Source organism: Schistocerca nitens, chromosome 2 (assembly GCF_023898315.1).
Source record: "Schistocerca nitens isolate TAMUIC-IGC-003100 chromosome 2, iqSchNite1.1, whole genome shotgun sequence".
In the NCBI taxonomy this organism is placed as follows: Eukaryota; Metazoa; Arthropoda; class Insecta; order Orthoptera; family Acrididae; genus Schistocerca; species Schistocerca nitens.
The window spans coordinates 139,927,125-139,950,765 of NC_064615.1; the positions used below are offsets into that span (position 1 = coordinate 139,927,125).

A 23,641-nucleotide genomic window follows, 5' to 3' on the forward strand; every position below is an offset into this window, starting at 1 on the left:
CACGTTAGCACTCTTTTTCGAGCACTGCTATTGTGAAAAAATCTCATTCAGACGTTGAATTTGGAGACACCTGTGTCCAAGTCCACCTCTGTGTCAAAACTCAGTAATTTTTTGGCAAAGCTGTTTCACATTTTTTACAGCCACTGTAAATTTTTTCAACTCTTGGAATGGCCCAGGAATCAGGAAAGCCTTTTGCGTTATTGGACTGTCCTACAGCATCATCAAGTGAATTTATTGCAGTGTATATAGCATTGATAACATAGAAGATACTTTGCGGATCTTTCAGAGCTCAAAAGAATGCTGGTGTGGGCAACACTGGATTTGACAATGAAAAGCACGTTGTAATTTCTGTCCCCTGCAAGGCATAGACGACGACATTTGCTGACCACTGGGCTTCTTAAAACTACTTCTGCAATACTTAATGTATGGTTCTCGAGCATACAAGCAGCCATGGACAGAATAGAAATAATTTTACTTCTGGGCTATCAACACTGACCTGCAAAGCCATCTCCTCCAAACTGTCCAAGAACTCCCCAGCCATAAACAGCTGCTTGTCGAACTTCTGCTGTTTTGTCTGTGATATAGTTCAGCATTGGCTGCAAGAAAAATTGCTGGTACTTGCTGCAGGCTGGGCCACCAAATTCAATTGCATCATCAAATACACACAGTGCCCACTGACGGTCCGACCAAGGCATCTCTGGAGCCTATGTAACACAGAATGTTATGCACATTAAATTTTTAGACCCCTAAGACAGTTTTAAAACTGTCATTTTCATGCCTTGATATGTAAAGTATACAGTGTACAGAACTGATACATCTCATCAACAGAGAATAAACTGAAACATAGAATAATTTGATTAAAGAAGAAAACTCAGTGAATAGCAGAAGCTTTTAGTTGCCAACAGGCACACAAAAAGAGGTGATGGTGGTGGTGGTGGTGGTGGTGGTGGTGGTGTGGTGTGGTGTTGTGTGTGTGTGTGTGTGTGTGTGTGTGTGTGTGTGTGTGTGCGCGCGCGGGCGCGCGCGCATCACTGTCTAATTTGTTAAAAGATTTGTCCAAAAGCTAATGAAGTTTTCATTGTGTGTGTGTGTGTGTGTGTGTGTGTGTGTGTGTGTGTGTTTTGACAACACTGCTACAATTTGGTGAGTTGTCAGCCTTATTACTATATTATTATATTATTTACATTCTACCAGAATATTCCTTACCATATGAAATGTAAACTTAAGTAAACTGCATAAAAATTAAAAGAGGACTATATCAATTAGTTAAACATGAATATTTAGTTTGTGTCTGATGCCAAAATAGCCAACGATTTTGTCTGATGAGTGATATTAAACCTGACCAAACCAATCGGGAGTTGAAGTTGGTTATGAAAAGAAAAGTTACTGCTCACCATATAGCGGAAATGCTGTGTCGCAGATAGGCACAACAAAAAGACTGTCACAATATAAGCTTTCGGCCAAAAAGGCATTTGTCGAAAACAGATCTCTCTCTCTCTCTCTCACACACACACACACACACACACACACACACACGTGACAGCAGCTTCTGGCAACTAAAGCCACACTGTTCAAGTCCATTGCTAAACATCAACATAAAATCTCTGAATATTTGGCAGAATTTGGAATGTAATAAACACACATATCAAATTCCAATAGATTATGCGACACCATTAAAGTTTATTATTTTGACCCATATGATTTTTTGTGCTAGTGCAAGCACCAAATTATCTATGCGCATTTTTTAGACAAAAAATACATATATATTAAAGATCTTTGGTGATTGCATTTATAATACCCCGAGAAACCACAAAATTAAATATTACTTTCATTCACAACAAAAACTGGCAAGGGACAATGGGAAAATACTATAAATCCAGAGTATTTAGTGTGGTCCTTGCATATTACCCAGTTCAACATAATCTACCTCTTACAGTTGCAATTATACATGCAATGTTCACAATGGCATTGAATTCACTATATAACCAATATACACCCACAATATGAAGGCCAGTATCATGATCAGGCTACCCATCTCTGAGACAGTGTACCTAGTAAACAAGTACTCAATTTCAGGAAGTTTGCGATCAGGCACTCAATTTACTGTATTTACCCACGTATAAGACGCCCCTGAATGTAAGACGACCTCCTTTTCTGAGAGGCTTCTTGAGTAAAATTTATTTTTAACGTATTCTTATTGACAGGGTACATGCCTAAAGAGTTACTATTACACATATTCTAAACTGAAGTCATTTACTGGTTTTCTACATTTTGATAAAATAAGGAGAAATAAAATAAGCAAAAGGAAATCGTTTAGATTAATTTTTATCTTCAGTGCCTCTTCTGTTTAGCCGGTCATCTGTGACATCGATATTTTTAATCACCATCATAACAGGGCAGCTGTGAAACATTTATCTTCATTGTCGCAAATATTGGGCTTTTTCTCCTGAACATGTTGCAGATTATTTTTTGAACACACAGTGGATTTTCCTTCTATACTTATATGTTTTTGTAGCAAAAGACATTGTAACATTCTCATATATCATCTGCCCGCCACTCTCTCATTGGCTGTGTAACCAGCATCTGACACCCCATCCCCCACCCCTACCGTTTCCTCATACCTCACGGATAATGTCGACACAATTGCTGCACGAAACACGTAAGTACGCCACTGGCCCCAGTCTGGACTTTTAGCATCTCCTGCAGAAATGTATGCTATTATTGAGTATTTTGCCAGTTTTAAAGGCAGTGTGATTCAGAATACAAAAAGATTCACACAGACTGCAGTTTACAAATGGTATATGTTCATAAGAAGCCAATGTTTACAGTATAGATTCCCACGATTGGCAGCACGACAAAATTTACTGGCACACATCTCTTCCCTCCCCACACTCATTATTGTTCTCAGCTAAGCTCGTCTCACTTTCTTCCCTCCAAGGCTTCCATAGTGCTGTGCTTAAGCAACAGTGAAAAAACAGACGGTTGCATATTGTAGGGTGCAGGTCATATGTAACAATAACAAAAACTAATATATAACTGAAAGATCACAATCACAATTCAGTCCAATTCTCAAACTTTTTTGCTCGTCCTGGAAATTACTGGAGTCTGATGGTACGATCTCCACAACGGGTCTTTCCTCTACAATTTATTCTTGCAGTAACAACTGCCATCAGTTTAATGTGATTTTTATTTTTTTTAATTTTTTTTCATTTGTTAGACATTTAATTCTGGGTTGATTTTCTTTCTCGTTTCATCTGAATGTCACCACCTCGTTCTAAAGCTGATTAAAAGCTGGTAATAACATTTTCCCTGGTATTCTAATACATGAACAACTAATGAATTTTTATTTGTGAAGCACCGCGTAAATCATTAGTTTCTCATACCCAAATAAAATAACGACTAAGGTACAGAATCGTGTAACAGTTTTATAAGAACAAGATCTTCACCTTTGAATGTTATCTTCACTTACAAAGCAGAATAAATCTATGTATACGGTATCCATACATTTAACAGAACTTATACTGCAAACCAATTCCAATGCAGCAAAAGTCTGAGTAGATAAAGTTAAATGTTGTTTCCTACTGTGTTTCACAAAGCTGTTGATTTTTTAAGCAGAGCATTAGACTGCTGTAATGCCTAGTACATAGTTTCTCACATATCCATCCACTGCACTAGTGCCGTGAGTTAAATGCCATGTGAATGATCAATCAGGATCGATACTGTATCGAGCACTTCTGCGTATCAGGGAATCTCGAGCCTATTCGAATGTAGGTACTGGCTGCTAAGCTATACGCACTGTAATTCTCCAAAATAACTTATACAAAACCTCAATAGCCAAAGCTTCACCCATAAATGTAAGGCGACCCCTATATTGATCAATTAAAAATGTTTATCTCAGCAGCGATAGTTTAATCTGCAATTATAAGACAACCCCATATTTTTGAATGACGAATTTGGGACAAAACCTCATCTTATAATCGGGTAAATACAGTAATATTATCTTAAAGTTAATCTAACCAATCACACTCAAAAATTGCACAGAAAATGCACGATTCACAACATAACGTACAAAAGGAGTGGGTGGTCTATCAAAAGTCATAGAGAGCACTAGAGCTTAAAACACTGCTACAACTAGAGGTTCAACACTATACCTGGGCTGGTGAAACATGTCACAGCTTGCATGCGGTTGGCTATACTGCGAGTGCGAAGTTGCAATAGCTGCCACCGCACACGCCCACAACTCCGAAGTATGTTTTGTAAATGTAAGCTACAATCAACGTTTATACGTAAGTGCAACAAAGTACGTTTTTCTAACAATGGAGAGAATGACGACGGAGGCTAAGCGTTTGATAGTATATGAAGCCGAGAAATAAAAACACCCATAGTTAATTACAATGTCTATGAAAATTCGTTCCAAATTGTTACCACAATAGCTGAACTTAAAATGTCGTATAATAATGTAAATCTAAGCTTACCAAGAAACACGCTATCCACACTCAAGGAAAGAAATAAAGCAAAACATACATAGCCCACCCGATTGCAGATAGAAAGAATTAATTCTGTATATATTTACACTCACCAATTTACGATGTCAATGGCACAATTCCATCCAGTTCTCCTTCACTATCATTGGAATCGGTGCCAAAACCGTTTTCATCATCAAGAGAAATCATTAATTGCTCATTTTCATTTATAATGCCGCCTATAGTCTGTGCTTCACTTAGCAGTTTAGCAACAGGGTCTACCTTTTTCCTCCATGAGGTAGCGTCTACAGTAGCAAGACCTTCATGTAGCAGTCTTTCCACTTCTGTTATAGTAGAAGTCTTGTTGGTACTTCTAATGCATGCCTTGACTTCACTCCAAATCAATTCAGTTGGATTGAAATGGCAGTGACAAGGTGGTAGCCTAATTACCAAGTGACTGTGTCCAATTGAAATTTCATCTCCAACATATTTAGGCATCAAAAGTTTATTTTGTTTTACGGGCGAGTATAACAGCAGCTTTGTCATGCTCATGTCTGCAGCAATGTGTATCATCTGCAACCAGCGCACCGTAGTTTCTTTACGATCACTATCGGTGGGAGTTTTGTCTAAAATCATGTCACAGAACGGTGCATTGTCCATCGCAAACACTGTCTGAACACTAAACTGGGGCAACAAATTTTCAAACCACTGTAGAAACTGTGGGTGGTCCTATCTTCACGATAGTCACCACGTTTTTCAATTGAATAACTGAAAATCCTTCAGGCAAAAAGCAGTTTGAAGGTACTGCTTGGGCCACAATTAGTCAGGATCCTCTTCCTGTTCACTAATGACCACTGCTATTCGGAGTACCATCTGTCCAGCATTTCTCAACTGATTCTCCAGCGTTGACCCAGGTTTCACCTAACCATATGATTGAGTATATGTCCTTTTCTACAATTCTGTGTAAGAAAATGGTACGAGCTGCAATGACACAAGCTTTTTCAACGAACAGTTTTCGTCCATTTAACTTTTTAAAACAGAAGCCCATACTTTTTAATATCATCTTAAGTGACGTTTTTCCCCTGAGAAAAGCTCACTTTCTTTTAAAGAAATTAGCAACTTTGCTATTGTGGGATATTCTTTCCTTTTGTAGATCCGTATATGTGCCGACGAATTGAATCAGATTGGAAAGAATCAATATAACACACTGTTTCTCCCACAGGGGCTTTCTTCCACACTGTTTACTTCACTGTCTTTGAAGTCTTGAAGTAGCACCCCTTTCTTATAATTGTTCTTTCACTGAGGCCTAGAGTGTTCGAGGTACACTCTAAAACTTTAGCAGCAGGAATCGACACATGCCCATGAACAGAAACAAATTGTTTTTCTTGCTCATAAAACTCTAGTCATCCGTAGAAATTCCAAGGCCTGACTATTTAATGACACTGCATGGCACAACGGATTGTTGCTTGGTGAGCGACATAATTTTGGTGACATTGTTTAACAAGCAGCAACACAAGGCGTTCCCGCACTAACATACAATGTTTACACAGAAGCTGGCAACCTGGTAGCGTCGATACAGGAACCGGCTTTTGTTCATTGCTATTACTTGTTCAGAAGACACAGTGCCTCGCGTTCCTCACTTGTTTGTTAGTTATATTACCAACTCTATGACGCTTGGGGAGTTACCTTGAAATGACATGTTTCAGTGGCCCAGGTATAACAATACTTCAAACTGGGTTGATGCCAGAACAACAAGTGCACTACTACTGCTCACAGCCAATTATGAAGAAAATATCATCATCTTATTGAAATACTATGTGCTCAATGGAAATTTTCAAGTAAATTGCAAACCTGAAAAGACACACAGCAAAAATTTAATTTAATAACATTGTAATATTAAGAAAATGAGTACACGTGAAATATCTCACCAAGCATTTTACGAAGTGTCCAACAACTTGATCAAAGAATGGGAAGAAGTCTGCTTTGTAAGTCAAAAAAAGGGAATGTACAATATCGGCAACTTTGCTCAATATATAAACATCTTCATTATTTTCATCAACAAGCTGCTCTTCTACCACCTGCAAAACAAGCATTTCAGTGTTATGAAGGCACAATAATAGCACTCATTTCATTCAAGTTATGGAGAGTAATATTTCCATAAACTCACCTCATCATAATCTTCATCTTTCCTCTTTTCTTGTCGTGCTGCTGCATTTTCGAAGTGGTCCTTCATAATTTTATCAACAATACGGATTAGTTCACCCACAGTTTCTGCTGTCAAGTAGAAACTACCAAGAGTTTCTATGCACTGTTGAAACACACACAGATTCAGTACACATAGCATGGGGCATTAAAATATAGGAAGAAAATATGCAGTAAGAAATATAACTTACGCTACCAAAGCAAGCACTGCGAAGTGTAAGAAACGGGCAATATTGGAAGCAGAAAGGAAATACTTTGGGGGGGCGGGGGGCAAAAAGATAATGCTGAAACACCTGCCACAAAAGAAAAACTAGTCGGTAGTAAGAAGTGAGGCAATAGCCCCGTAACAAATTACTTTTCCAACCTAACATCTCTATAAGATAAGTAAATCTATCCTCTTCATAATATTGTCTTTATTCCATCCTCTGCAGCTAGACTCACAACTTGTGTTCAGTGCTGTCAGATGTAACCCAAACACTAACATTTTTCATCAACGTAATATGTAACAACTTGGAAAGTAACTTAACCATTACGCAAACAATATTATGAAAAGGATAGACTACCACTCACCATAACAATTTCAAGTTGCAGGCAGGCACGAAAAGACTGTTGTGCCTGTCTGCAGCTCAACGTTATCTTTAAGGTGAGTAGCATTCTACCCTTCTCATAATACTATACTGTTTGTACTGCAACCTGGTCTTTTCATTATTTAATCATAGTCTAAAATTTAAGAAACATTTGGTGACAACAAAAATATTTATATATGATTTCAGTAAAGACAGAAATACATCTACAAACCTTTGCCATTGAATGCATGTGTTCTGCCAGTACCTCGTTTTCGGGTTCAGTATCAATTGCTCTTAGTAGTTCAGGGTAGATGAATGACCACATATCTCTCAAGTACTCTGGGCCTATTCAAAAGAACAAACATGCAGACAAGCATCACAACACCAATTTTGTGTACCAACCTCAAATTTCGCTAACAAATAACAGAGCATAATTTACCTAATAATTTCCATTTACTTTTTTTCCATCTATGTAATACAATTTTTACCCATATGATCAAATGTGTGTTCTTCACAATACTTAGGTAATACTAATACATAACCATTGTGAAAGCTCTATTTTCATGTGCCTGTTATCAAATCACAGTAATAAAATTAAATTCTAATGGTGAATCATGCAATACTAAAAATCACCAGACAACAGCTGAAACAATTGTTAGGAAAGAGACTAGTATACATAGCTATGTGGAGACACACTGAAATCCACACTTGCTTAAAATATTAACTTTTTGAAAACTAAGGATTATCAACCCCAACCCACTGGCATGAAGTGCTGTTCTCTGAAGGAAGAAAATCAATCCGGCAATTGATTATTGGATGGAGTATCGCAGATGCAAAAATCAAAAATTTCTTTACCTGCTTGAAAATACTGTTCCTCAGGTCCCTGAGGTAACAACACATCTTGTATCCTGCAGCCATCAATTATACACTCCCTCAAACTGCACTATACCTGCCTCCACCTCACCCTACAATCCTCCCCCTCTAACCCTGCTGCTCCAATCATGCGCAGTTGCCACTCACAAGGGAACTGTCAAACCTGACATTTCAATACCTGGCCTGAAATTTTTTATATGGGAAGAATACACCATAAGAAAAAAAATGTCAAAATTTTAGCAGCAAATATTTTTATAAATTATTGAAAATTGTCAAATTCCCAGTTTGCCAGGTGGCTGGAAAAATGTACACCCTACCATAGCTGTAGCAGATGGCACATGTGCAACATGACAGGAAAATATCTTTGATTCACAGCACATAGGTGAACGGATAACATGGCACAAAGCAAACTTAATTTGTAAAGCGAATTTCAGTTTCCAGTTACTATTCACTTGAATTTGCAACTCATTTAACATTGATAATAATTAGCAGTTGCCTCTGCAGTATCATTAAGTGTTAACGATGGGGTGAAACTGAATTAGTTTCCTTTTTGTTCCCCTCATATATGTTTGCTAATAGTATTTGTTTTTGGAGAGGTTACGTAGTTTCACAGTAATCTGGTATCCAATTAATTTTTCAACTTCACAAAGATGAAATAAGAGGAACATCGTATGTAATTGCAGTTGTCTATTTCTTCTGAAGATCTACATGCATGTTATTTATTTATTAATTTCTTGGACATTTATTTCAATGATTTCGACATTTCATTATAAATTGTGGAAACATTAGAAGACACAGGAAGTAATTCATGTGATTCTGTGAATTGGGATTTGAACAATGATTGTTGTGCTAATTAAAGTTCAGAGCACAAATACAGTATGTTCATGGCCCAAAGAAAACACAGAGGAATACCTTTCAGTAACAAAGATAATGCTGTAAATTTTTTAGTTAAACAAAAGAGGGAGAAAATGCTTAACTTTCAGCATTGCCGGTATGGTTTCGTAAAACTGAACTTAAGTATATGAATGGTACAAAGATTTACACACAGTACAAAATATGCATCAAAATGAAACTACAAAAATTATTCAAATAAAAAACTATTCAAAAGATTTAGAACCACTTGTGAAAGTCAATATACTGTTAATGAGGGAGGCCTATGAGACTAGACCCTCTGAATTGAAAGTGAGATGAACATCATCACTAGTTTCCAGGATTCTTTGAACTGGTTAAATAGTTTCAGAAAATTATACAGAAAAGGAAGTTACAAAATTACAAAGTTTACTTCCAGTACATGTGTAGAGGGGATGTCATTGATATGTATTACTATAGACAAATTATAGCTTCTTGGTATTCTCCAAAATTCTGTGCATAATAAGCCAGTCGGTCAAGTTTCGTGCAAGAACTGCAACCTGCACTTTTATCATTTTGATCAGAAAAAAAGAGTTGCTCGTGCAGTCTATGAACTTCTTACAACAATATCAGTGATAACGATCAGTGGATTACTGTTTCTGCAGCTTTATGTCTTCAAGAATCTCAAGGCAAATTACGGCCAAAAGTTAAAAACACTGTTTAGGTGCAACAATATTGTAACTGACATAGCAAAATCTGGAAAAACTGGAGAGTTGCAGAAAATAATTCATATTTGGACAGCATAAAGCATTTTGCAGGTAACTGTTAGACAAGACAATTTCCAATAGGTCTTTGTCGTTTCAGGTTTATCAACATAACAGTACTGTTAAACTTAAGTCATTTTTTGCACTGTCAGTTTCCTTCATCACATTTTACGAATTTCATCAAGTATGCCTGGTAAACTGCACAATACGCAAAACAGTGGCCACAACCATCTCTTATCCCATACTAATTCTGTCTAAATAACACTAGAAATCACTGTGAAGTGCCTGAATGCATTAATTTTTCTTTTATTGTGTGTGCCTTGTGTAATGTAAATAAAGGGTGTTTCAAAACGAACATACTGGTTTTAAGGTGTTGTAGCATTTATTACATTCAACTTACAATTGTAAAAAATACACCAAATGAAAGAGCAACTCAAGCAGTTTTTTTTTTCTTTTTTTTTTTGTATACCTGTGCGCAATGGGAAGAGTATGGAATGACTAAGAGTGACTGAAGAATGTGTTGAACGAGTGAGAGTCTTTCACACATAGCCACAAAAAATCATTTCAGAAGTCTAACCATGAATTAGCAGCTCCAGTGGAGTGTGTGTGGAAACTTTCAGAGAGACGCTTACAACTACGTCCTTATCGTTTACAGCGTTACAAGTTTTAATACCTACAGACTATGGTTTGCATGCGAATTTAGCAAACAAAACGTTGCTGCATGACAACGAAGATTTTGTGGATTGTGTCGTTTTCAGTAATATATCGACATTTCAACACACACAATGCACGCATCGGGGAATCAGCAAATCCCCAGGAGATAATACAGCTGCAACAAGACTCCCCTAAATTGAATGTGCCATAACCCCACACAAAGTTTTGGGTCTTTTTCAGTGAAGCAACTGTAACTGGTGTTTCTTATCTTGATGTGCTAGAACTATGGCCCGTGCCTCAACTGGAAGAAGCTGAACAACAGAACTTTATTAGGCAGCAAGATAGTGTGTCGCCTCACTGGCATAACGCATCAGGTGACTGGTCAAAAGACAATGTACCCAATCACTGGATTGGCCGCAGGGACCGGATGACAGACCATGTTGTGCGTGACCTCCACATCCGTACACAATCTGACGCCACGTGATTTTTATCTTTGAGGGTTCATAAAGGATCATGTGTATGTGCCTCTGCTGCCAGCTGATCTGTCCAATTTTAGAAACAGTATTATTGTAAAAGTTACCCCCGACACATTGAGCAAGGTTTTGGAACAATTCTCATATCGACTATGTGTGATCAGTGTTCCCAATGATTAATTGTTAGAAAAATTGTTTGTGTTACTCTTTCATATGATGTATAATTTATAATTGTGAGGTGAATGTAAAACGTGCTACGAAGCCTTAAAACCAGTATATTCATTTTGAAACACCGTGTATTTGTTTTCGTTACGCAATACATACTTCGCATTTTTGTGGTGACTACATGGGATTAACAACGAACTGTTTCACTGACAGTAATATATACACTATTCAAAAATCATAAGAACTGTGCTATAGGAATTTTTAAAAAGCATCTCAAGTCGACAGATTAAGAGTCCTGATTGAGGGAACTCATCTGTAATATAACGTAATACACTGCCTTCATTTTCTTCTGCCAGTCATTCATGTAACAATTACATGTGCAACAGTTTAGGAGTCAATATGTGCTGCAAGTTATTCAAAAAGATTAATGATTTGAGACATTTCTGGTACAGTGGGAGTGTTCGAATTTCACGTGTGTTCACTTTGGACTTCACGCTACACAGCACTATTTTCTCATCATGGCTGTGTCTGCTTATTCACCGAACCACACGCCAGGCAAAATTGGGTGTAGAAACCGCTGTCTTAAGTGGTTTTTCGTGCGGCAAAACTGAATAACCTAATATTTAAAAAAAAAAAAAAATACTTGCAGCATGTCTTTGTAGGTAAAATTTGGACACTGGATTTAATTTTATGTATTCTTCCTGTCTGAAAGATTTCTGGGTGGTTTCTGACGCGTTGGATTGGACCACTACCGTGTCAGTCCAGCTGCAGCAGCCAGACTGTTTATGTGCATGAGAGTTGTGTTTGTGTGACTGCGTGTATGTGTTTACTTCACAAAGCTAAAATGTATAAGAGTCTTTGTTGTGTTTGTCTGCAACTATGTTTCCCTTATATGGTGAGTAACAATATTGTCGCAGAAGAAGCTGAGTAGCACCATCACTGTGGTGTAGTGGTTATGATACTAGATTGTTGCATGGAGGGTCACGAGTTCAAAACTCACCTGAACTGTAAAATTTTAATTTCTATCTTCGGTTTGAGGACATTCTAGAAGTATCCACAGGTGCCAAGAATCATTGTACTGGAATGTTCTGTAGCTGTTTATATACCGTATCCACTAGGATCCACTATTTTACACAGCTCCAAGACTTTTGAATGTAGGATGCTGTTGTTTATATACTGGAGGCAGTTCGCTTCACATTCTTCTATGTGCAAGAGCTGAATAAACCATTGTTAAGTGAAGTTAGTGTTCAACATTCATCTACTTACACCTTCCTCTACGTGACATTATTCTGGTGGAGGTGCTGGGTATGGGAACTTGAGATACTGCATATCATCGACGACGCAGTGGCTCCCATCAGGCCATGACAGAGCCGCCGTTTACATGGCGAGAAAGCTGAGTCAGAGACATATTCAACAGATCGCAATCTATTGGAGACAGAAGAAGAAGAAGAAGAAGAAGAAGAAGAAGAAGAAGAGAACGTCACGATGACAACAACTGTGTGCCACCACATAAGACATCCTTCTGGGTTCTCTGGTGACTCTGGCCAAGATCGAAACAAGTGGCTGAAGGTATATGAGCGTATAACCAAATTTAATAAATGGGATGACACCGTGTGTTTGGCTAACGTATTTTTCTACTTGGAGGGCACTGCCAAGCAATGGTATTAGAACGAGGAAAAGTTCACAAGCCGGGAAGTATTCCAGGTGGAACTGCGCAAGTGCAGGGTTGAAGATAAATTAAAGTGTAGGACACAGCGTCCAGGAGAAATGACAGCATCCTACATTCAAGACATCTTGGAGCTGTGTAAAATAGTGGATCCCAGAATGAAGGAGGAAGATAAGGTTGCATATCTCATGAAGGGTGTTGCTGAGGACATGTATCAAGCCCTACTCCTGAAGGAGGTTTCAACAGCAGACGACTTCATAAAATGGTGCCAGTATATCGAGACAATTCATCAAAAAAGAATTACACGGAAGAAGTCTGAACGGCTACCAAACATCGTATTGATGTCTGTGTTGGAGAAAGAAACTGATTTCACAAGTGTTCTTCGTCAGATAGTGAGAGGGGGAGTTCAGAAGACACTTGGATTGCACGGCGAATGAAAAACAGAGACGCTTCAAGAGGTCATAAGGGAGGAAGTGGAACAGAGATTGAACCCAATCTCTCGTCCTTCATTTCCCTTTAAAACGGTAAAAAAGTAGAGACCCAGGCGAAGTTACGTTCCTACAATGCCGCATGAGGAACCAGTTTGGGCACCAAGGAAAACTGATGCCTGGAGGGCCCAGGATAACCAACCAGTATGTTTCCACTGCAGACAACCAGGACATGTGGTGCGCTATTGTTGAGATAGATCGCGGATATTTGATGATGCCCGCGCCAGAAGACAGCAGACCGATCTTAGGCGACGCCAACTCAAGGACGACAAAGATGAACAAGATAATGTGGGTGCAGGACGACGTAGGTCACTATCACTGCAAGCTAGCCGCTGGAAAGGATGCTCCCCAACATGCTGATCAAGGTCTCCATCGCTGTTTAGAAGCTCCAGCCGATCACCTAGCCACTGCAACCTGGGAAACTAAAGGATGCGACCATCCTTGGAGATGAGGCCGCCAAAGAGAAAAATCCTTCGCCGTTGATCACTACATAAATGATAGGAAACTACGTCAATATCCTCATGGATGGCCAACCCCAAGCTCTTGTGGACTCTGGAGCATCACATTCAGTCATTTCGGAGAAATACCGTCGCCAGTTGCAGAAAACTGTATTCATCGACAACAAAACATCTCTGCTGAAGGTGGCTAATGGGAAATATCTAAAACCTACAGGAAGATGTGTCATTCATGTGGGTATAAGTGGCCATACGCAGCCCTTAGAATTCATCGCCTTACAAAAGTGTAGTGATGACTTCATTCTCAGATGGGACTTCTTGATAGCTTCTCAAGCAATTACAGATTGTGGTCACTCAAAGATAATGCTAGACGAGATGAGATACTGTGGACAGGAAGATGCACATCCGAGTGTGTGGAGACTGTGTGCTGGATGAAGTATTCATTCCTGCAGTCAGCGCAAGAAAGGTAGCAGTCATGTATCATGCCATGCATCAACCTATGGATGTTGTAGTGGAATGTAAGAGAAGCATACCACTGAAGAATAACTTGGTCATCCCAGCCTATGTTGTCTCATGTAAGAACGGATTCGGTGAATTGTGGATAGTTAACGGTCGCCGAGAACCGCAGATCCTCCCCAGACGCATGTGCGTAGCAAATGCTGAGTCGTTAATTGCAGAACAGGTGAGCGTCGTAGAAACCTACCATTCTGAGCCTGGGAGAAATTAGCGCTACCACTATGACACAAGATCTTCTAGCTCTACTATCACCAGATCTCACTAAGGAACAATAGAGAAAGCTACTTGCCATTCTTCAAGAGTTCTCTGAATGCTTCAATCCACAGGTGAAGAGCAAGTTAGACAAATCAACGGTGAAGCACTGGATTAGCACTGGAAACCATCAACTAATAAGCCAGAGAGCATACCATGGGTCAGCAACAGAACATCGAATAATTCGTGGCCAGGTAGAGGAATTGATGGAAGAATGACATCATTCAGCCTTTGCAGAGCTACTATTTTTAAAGTGTCTCACTTCCTAATCTAATTTCCTCAGCGTCAACTGATAATCTGACTATGTTCCAGTATCCCTGTTTTGTTTTCGTTGATTTTCATCTTATATCCTACTTTCAACACACTGTCCATTCTGTTTAACTGCTCTTCCAAGTCCTTTGTTATCTGACAGAATTACAGTATCAATAGCAAATACCAGAAATTTTTATTTCTTCTCCCTGAACTTTAATTCCTACTCCAGTATTTTTCTGTTTACTTTACTACTTGTTCAATGTACAGAGTGATTATCATCAGGGATAAAATACAATTCTGTCTCACTTCCTTCTCAATCACTGCCCCCCCCCCCCCCCCCAAACTCTTAACTGCCATCTGGCTCTGTACAAGTTGTAAATAGCCTTTTGCTCCCTGCATTTCATCTCCGCTACCTTCAGAATTTTAAAGAGAATAGTCGTCTACACTGTCAAAAGCTCTCTGTAAGTCTACAAATGCTATAAACGTAGTTTTGCCTTAACCAGATTCACGCACTATTTTTCCTTATCTTTCTTTCCCTGCTACTGAATTCCACTCTCCCATCACAATTAAATTTTTGTCTTCCATAACTATCTGAATAATTTCTTTTCTCTCATCACACAGTTCTTCAATCTCTTCTTCATCTGGAGAGCTAGTTGGCATATAAAATAGGCATGGGTTTTGATAATGTGTTCACTAAGCTGTTTATAGTATTAAACACACTCCTGCTTTACACCTATTTCATTTTGTATTTATGACCCTGTATTCACCTGACCATAACTCTTGTTCCTCCTATCACCGATGACAACATCCTCCCAAGTAGCCCCTACCAGGAGATCCGAGTGGGGGACTATTTTACCCAAGATGATGCCAGCCACCATCATCATTTAACCATACCATAGAGAGCATAATCTCAGGAAAAACTATGGGTGTGATTCTCCCTACATTTTAGCTGTTTGCAGCACCAGCACAGCAAGGTCATTTTGGTTGATGTTACAATGCCAGATTGGGCCATCATCCAGACTACTGCCCCTGCAACTACTGAAATGGCTACTGCCCTCTTCAGGAACCAGATGTTTGTTTGGCCTCTCAACAGATCCCCCCCACCATTGTTCTGCAAGGCGATTAATGCTTGACTGTCAGAAAGGTGGAAATAAAATAAAATCTGAAACTAATAACATATTTTAGCCTTCCGTAATTATGGGAATGTATTTTAATTCACTCAATAGCTCCTGGCCACAGAAATCCGCTTTGTATTCATTTCACGAGAGGGCAGTAAACAAAGACGGAACAGCAAAAGCACTAAATGTAAACACAGGACATGTGGAGACTACACACTTCCCACTATAATTCAGACTGCACTGCGCAACAGCTCCGGATCTACAATATTTCTGCATCTGGACAATACTAGATAGCGCCCCCCCCCCCCTCCATCAAGTGTTTGATACACAATGTAAACAATTTTAAAAAATCAAATTCTCAAAAATATGTTCATTTGTAACACATATTTTTGAAGAGTATGATACATAAAACAAATGTGCTTGAGGAAATGTAAGGCATGTTATTTGGTCGTAAGTGTGCCAAAGTGCAGTGCCACGCCTCTTCACACAGCATTCTTCTATCACATGTCACTGTATTTTGCTCTGTGGAATTGAAATGTGTATATTTTGCAATCAATGCTATCACACTATATTCAGGACAGTGGAAATTAAAATGCCCTGTGGTGCCTCTCCCGCTCCCAATCGGCCAGTTTGACATTCTGTACATCTTAAAAAAACCTTGCAATTAATAGTTGATGGGATTATTTGTAATCGGGAGAACAAGAGCTCAGAAAATTTGCAGTCTTTATTGACTATTAGGCAATAACTTTTTCTTTTGCTTAACATAACACTAAATATAGGATACATAAAACCAGTAAAGACAAGAGACAAGCAAGACAGTACACTTTTCTTCAATCCTTAGCTCCTAGCATTTTTTTCCCTCTAATCTTGCTACAGCTTTACATGGCGCACTTTCCTTTCTGTGAAAGGATCTATTACGTCAACCAAGTTCGTCAAACGTTTTGCTACATGAAAAATCGTAATGTCGTTGTCTAATACTGAAAAAACTGTTAATACAAATAGTACCCAAGACTTGTGTGGTTTCTCGGACTGATTATGTCTATTTTGTCACTGTCTGCTAGATAAAACAAAATAGGCTTTCTAATATTGCAGCAATTGTAACACACATAAAATAAACCAGGCTGTTTTGTCACAAATAGTCATTTTTATAAAACGGCAGAATCTAAGTCGTGAAGTAACAATATCAAATGCCTATTAGGCCGACTACAAGCAAAAAGATTTATGTTAGTTTGACATTTCATTCATACGCTCCGGTTCCTCAAGCATAAGATCTCAATGTATTAGTACGAAATTTTTACATAAATTTGGAATCGTCATATTCTTACACACTTTTCCTGATGTCCCTGTTTCTTCTCCTTCCTCATTCTAACAATCTTGTCATCACTAATTCCACTAATTCCGGAACTATTCCTGCCACTGTCAAAACTTGTTAGCCGGTTAACTTCACTAACCCTGCTAGAATCATCGGTTTAGTTATCACACAATTACTCTCCAGTTAGGCGTTTTTACATGTTCGTACAACATGTCTTCCGCGCTACTTCCAGAATAGAACTTAAGCGGCTGCTAACCAGGGACTGTGCAACTGGCCCTTACTAGTGTAGCGATCTGACCAAAAATTTTCTGTTAGTCATTTATTTCCACCCTGGTAGACTGAATCTATGGCTTTCGCTAGTAATTATAACAATGCTTGTCATTCACAAACCCAATCAACCACATAATTAGACAGCGACTGGCATTCACCCATTCGGCTTTACTCTGCTCAGCTCATATAGCTCCATCCCCTTTTGCCTGCAGGAAAGTTTACTTCTAGATATGACGAGGATTCCCCTGACAAACATCACGTACACTATACACGCATTCGAAAATCAACTTATGATTCATTCAGGAATCAATTTAGAATGTGTTCAAAAACGAACAGGGATGCCTTTCAAAATCATATGAGTAAATGATAGACCAAGGTGCGCTGGATGCTAGGCACTTTGTGAAACAAGAGTTTTTCCCCCTCAAGAATATGCACCCCCCCCCACCCCCACCCCCATAGATCCGGGCTGATGCACATGCGTGAATCTGGCAGGTTGGCGCAGGAGTAAAATTTTTCCCGGTTGCTGCTTGTTGCGACTGCTTACACAGCCAACGATCACATTTCTGTAGCGAGAAGCGGGAGAAGATACTACTCATCCGCGACTCAACTGCGCATGCGCCCGCTCGTAACAGCTAAAATGAATCTAAATGCCAACAGTTGTGACATCACGCTCATCGGAGGCAATTTGTTGTTATGAAGCATTGCATAGTCTCCCTAAAGCCTTTGATACATTTTGCTACTGGCAGATGCTTGTATGAGCAGTGTATTTTTTTGTTGTATATGGCGCATTTCCTTCGCAATTTAAGTTCTATTTTCATTTTTTTCCCTCTAGTTCACGTTTTATTGCTACAGTATTATTCTGTTCCCACCAGTCAAAATTATAAAAAATCAACTGAAAACTAAAACAATGAAACATCCCCGGAATTCTAAAAAAATTCCCGGATTTTTCAAGGTTTTCTCCTGGATGAAAAGATTTCCAGGTTTTTCTCGGATCTCCCGGTTGTATACACCCTGAATTTGACATGTTGATTAATTGCACATACACAAACTGAATGTGATCCAGAAACACCAGCTGTACTACACCATTTCCGCCTGAGCTCACAAGATTTTGAGAAGCTTAGTTCATTTCCATATTGCTTACAATAAGCAATGAACATTTCTTTAAGGTTACAAAGGAGCAGGTGTTTCTCCTTGTGAATCTTTCCTCATTTATTCTTCCTGCAACACAATCCTTTTTGCCTGTGCATGAACGAGAAAACATCATCTTCAATGAAAGTGAGGACATTTTGTTTTATTTACATCAATGAGCTTTTTCCCCTTTTTGGTTTGCAGGTGTTGACAAAATCCCATATTCCATCTTCAGTTTCCTAGCCTTCTTCACCATGTTAGTTGAAACAGCGAACTCTTTACCCATTTTTTCAGTAGCGCAGCTATTTGTGCGAGCGTCAAAATTTGAACTTTACTACTGATATTGCTTGTAGTCTGAAGTTTAACCCGCGAGCGGGCGCGCCTGTGTATAAAGTGCGCCAACAAAAAATAAAACTATTTTGCATGGTTCCATTTTTGTTTCACAACTACACACCCGTACCTATTCGTTCATTATTGCTTCAGGTAACACAATGATAATTTGTGTTGCCATACGTCCAAGAGAGCAGCAGTGATATAAAATACAAAGCAAGCTAGGCAGAAAAAACGACCCAGATTATGGGCTAGCAGCCTAAAGCCACTTTGAGGCATTTGTCTATGAGATAATTAGTGAGCAAATAAGCAGCTGGATGGGATCTGATGCCACTGCACTGCTTAATGCTTCAAGTTGGTCATTACTGTCTCTGTAACACCTGCCCTTGGCAACAGGGTGTTGTACTGAAAATTTATTTCATTATTGTTTAATAAAACAGTGGTGTAGCTCATATTATGTAAGTTTATTTTCTTGTTGTTTAAATAAACTACGATTAAACAGTGATTTTGATCATACATAACTCACCTTGGCAACATAAATGAAGCTTTTCTATACATGTCTAGAAAGTGCGCCGCGCGCTCACACGTGTTATGAAAAACGGCGCGCCTGCTCGAGGTTTAATCTCAAATTGTGCAATTAAGATGTCCATACCTTTACATTTATGGCTCTCTTCCATTTGTATCTGAGCAATGACTACTTGGCTCACACCAGCAGCTGGGCCAATTACCTTAATAATGCTGCCTTGTACTTTCAGACATTTGCACTTTGTGTGTCCCATCGAATCCCTTTCGCTTATCCGTTTAAGCTTTATCAGTGATTCTCCAAGTGATGATAATGAAGTGTTAGCAAGCATCAACAACACCTATGTCTTCAGTGGATAGTGATTCTTGCTAATCCTGGTGGGATTATTCTTTGGGGGCATTTCATGTCTACATTTGGTACATATTTTCTGACCAAGTTTGAAAACTTTGTTAGTCAGTAACTTCAACCTATCAGACATTGCAGTGTTTACTGGTGTTCAAGCCTTCGGTTATGTTTTTCTTTACCAAATGGTTTGCACAAATTGTGCAGGAATTGAAATTTTGCCTTCAACAACGCATTCTGGTATGAACAAATTTGGGCATCTTCAGTAAAACCAAGCCCAGACCTAAAGTGAAGAGGCTCCTTATCAATTGGTGACATTTCCTTAACTGAATGTAGTTCCCTCTGGCCATGATAGAATGGCAATGACTTCAGACAAGATTCAGTATTGATTTTATATAAAATATACAAATTAGGCTATCAAAACGTATTGTTTTAGTGCTTACCTACAGCTACAACAATGATTACTGAGTATTCAAAAACTCGATACTCAACCCTAAGATTGTTCAGCACAAAAGACTGGCAATGCGAAAATTGCCAATAATGAAAGCAGCAACTGAAACTAGTGATTCAGCATGTATATCACTGCTGTGAGGATAGAGCCTTAAGAAACTATTGCTGCTTTAAAATACCAATGGAAACCGAGTGACAATGCATTGTAGGGTAAAAAACTTCTAAAGCAACATAGCATTCTTCTAGATTTTACAATCCTCACAGCACTTTCTGAGGTTTTATTATATTCAACACTGTAAAAAATAATGTAAAAACACTTCTTATTAGTGTAGTTACTTTCTCTAAACCACAGGAAAAACTTATAATATTAAAAGACACTACAATTAGACATTTTTTTGATTTACAAACTTCAAAATTGTGTTAATTTTTTTATTTATCAGTAATCCATTTTCCCTACTTTGATAGGTATTCTTACTCATCAATATGCAAGATCCATAAATTAAACAATATAGCTTTGAAAGCTTGAAGGATGCTATATCCAGCTGTGGCAAGGAAAAAAGGATTGAAGAAGACACAGCTGAGATATTGTCCCCCAAAAGTAGAAAATTTTGGCCAAATTTGCAGATGCATATCTTTTCATCTGAGCATCCTGTACTAACTAAATTTGACTGATATATAAACATCACAGGTAGTAACATCCATCTGATCTGAAGTTTTGGCGTGATTGGCTCATATGAAGTAGCTGTGGTTGGTCAAACCATGGCTCTTAGAATAGTGCTACAAATATTTTAGCCACTTTAGAGGCTTGACTATATAGTTAGATATGGCTAAATCCCTAACTTTTGCCATTGTGTGATTCAACATCAAAATTTTTCTATGTATATTAAAGCAAATGACCAAATGTTTGCTAGAAGTTTTAAAAAAGCCTAGCAAAGTTGGCACATCTGCACCTTCGTACATGATGCGGAGGTGAGTAGCCTCTCTTTAAAATCTCCTAAAAATTCAACCACTGAAGATACTGGTCTGAAATTAGGTATATAATCATCAAAGACCATGTAGAACCTTCACACCAAATTTCATTAGGTTTGGAGATGGTCAAGTGTGGACACTTTTTACTATTGGTCCCTCTGACGTGGAATGAGCCAACTGAAGCCTCTCTCTCTCTCTCTCTCTCTCTCTCTCTCTCTCTCTCTCTCCCTTCCTCCCCCCCCCCTCTCTCTCTCACACACACACATTCATGTTTTATTGCTGCAGTATTATTCTGTAATCAGAGTCATTAAGGTAGCTGTAAGCTGTTGTCCCAAGCAAAAAGTGAAGGTAAATGGGGGCACTCACTGAGGATCCACCATCCTTAGCATGAAGTCTGGGATAATGGAAGGTAGATTCATCTTGCCGACTTTCTACATCCTGAAAAAGCCCATCAAGGTGAACAGCTTTAGATTATTTCTCTATTTAGTACGTTCTTTAATCCCCATTACCATGCTTTCCCATCGTCAGTAGTTTTTGAGAACAGACTATGAGGTGGCACTGAAGTTCAGCATCCCCTTTTTGTTTTAAAAAGTCATCCCTAAAACTACAGTATAACTGCACTTTTACGTTTCCGGAACTAACGTTTTCCTGCTGGTTACGACATTTTTTTTCACTCCCTTCAGATTTCCTATGTTCAGAATGTCAATTCACACCCGTTTTTACTTTAACAGATCAGTAATTTTTCCACGATTTACATTTTATGAATCAATGTTCATGGAGGGGAAAAAACTGGCATATTGACATAAAATGATGCATGCACTGCGTATGCCTTCAAGTAGTGTTTATGTAAGTTACACAGTTAACTTTGACACCACGGTGCTGCACACTGCAAATCTCAATTCAGAACAAATTGTGATTTGTATCCTGCCACTGCCAACCCCAACTTGGTGTGGTGGCTGATGGGAGTAACTGTTTCGATAGAAGCCAAAATAACGTGCAACTTCTGAGGAACATTCATTTGTTTCGTGTCTATACCAACTTTATCATTCAGTACTATGTGCTACAATAAGTAGTACCCTTACTTTATTGTAGCCGCATCATTTCGGCGTTAATTTCACCCTGTCATAAAGATCACATACAGAGGATGTCCTTTCACAGTATTTGTAACTTGCTAATATATGGTAGATTCCTTTATGGTTCGTATAAGCATTGTACAGTATAGTTTGCTATCCAAGGTTGACAACGTTGGCAACGCTCACAAGCCTGTTCCTACAACCAAAGTGAGTCTATTTAAATCGATACAGCTACTTTAAACAAATGCCGTGAGAAGAGTTGTGTTTGTGACTTTCTTTGTGTGTACTGTTTAGCGTGTTCATAGCCTTGTGTGAAGTGATCAAAGTCCGTGGTTCTTTCACATCATTATCTGTCGCAGATTAAGATGGAAAATGGCGTTACTGTCAAAAGAGACAGGGAAACCCTTTCTATGGAAGAAAAGGTAAAAATTCTGGAAAGAGTTGAAGCTCGCAGTGGAACAAATGTTGCATTAGCACAGAGTTTAGGAATACCCGTTTCTACGTTGAACACTATAATGAAAAACAGACTATTTTGGAAAGTGTAACCAAGAGTGGGCCAAATTCCAAAAAAAGAAATATGCCAGCTATTCGAAATATGCAGAACTGGAAGAAATTACTGTTTCAGGCAGCACATGCACTGCATATTCCAATGAACGGTGTGATGTTGCACGAAAAGGTGCTTAAAGTTGCCAATGTACTTGATAGTGAGGCCTTTACAGCATCTAATGGGTGGATTCCTTACAGACGAATGGAAAAACTAGTAGAAGCCGACCTCGGGGAAGATCAGTTTGGATTCTGTAGAAATATAGGAACACGTGAGGCAATATTGACCCTATCTTAGAAGCTAGATTAAGGAAAGGCAAACCTACGTTTCCAGCATTTGTAGACTTAGAGAAAGCTTTTGACAATGTTGACTGGAATACTCTCTTTCAAATTCTGAAGGTGGCAGGGGTAAAATACAGGGAGCGAAAGGCTATTTACAACTTGTACAGAAACCCGATGGCAGTTATAAGAACCGAGAGGCACGAAAGGGAAGCAGTGGTTGGGAAGGGAGTGAGACAGGGCTGTAGCCTCTCCCCGATGTTATTCAATCTGTATATTGAGCAAGCAGTAAAGGAAACAAAAGCAAAATTCGGAGTAGGTATTAAAATCCATGGAGAAGAAATAAAAACTTTGAAGTTCACCAATTACATTGTAATTCTGTCAGAGACAGCAAAGGACTCGGAAGAGCAGTTGAACGGAATGGATAGTGTCTTGAAAGGAGGATATAAGATAAACATCAACAAAAGCAAAACGAGGATAATGGAATGTAGTCGAATAAGTCGGGTGATGCTGAGGGAATTAGATTAGGAAATGAGACACTTAAAGTAGTAAAGGAGTTTTGCTATTTGGGGAGAAAAATAACTGATGATGGTCGAAGTAGAGAGGATATAAAATGTAGACTGGCAATGGGAAGGAAAGCGTTTCTGAAGAAGAGAAATTTGTTAA

The 23,641-nt window shown here is 38.8% G+C and overlaps 1 protein-coding gene across 1 annotated transcript in view; it reads right to left on the minus strand.

The window, feature by feature from the left end:
- LOC126235840 (importin-5) overlaps positions 1-23,641 on the minus strand; it is a 186,237-nt gene that overhangs the window by 29,712 nt on the left and 132,884 nt on the right. The window contains exons 16-19 of the mRNA XM_049944703.1: positions 7,464-7,576; positions 6,631-6,771; positions 6,392-6,541; positions 497-704 (exon numbers count right to left, since the gene is read on the minus strand). Of these exons, the coding sequence (XP_049800660.1) occupies positions 497-704; positions 6,392-6,541; positions 6,631-6,771; positions 7,464-7,576 (612 nt within the window). The remainder of the gene's footprint in view (positions 1-496; positions 705-6,391; positions 6,542-6,630; positions 6,772-7,463; positions 7,577-23,641) is intronic.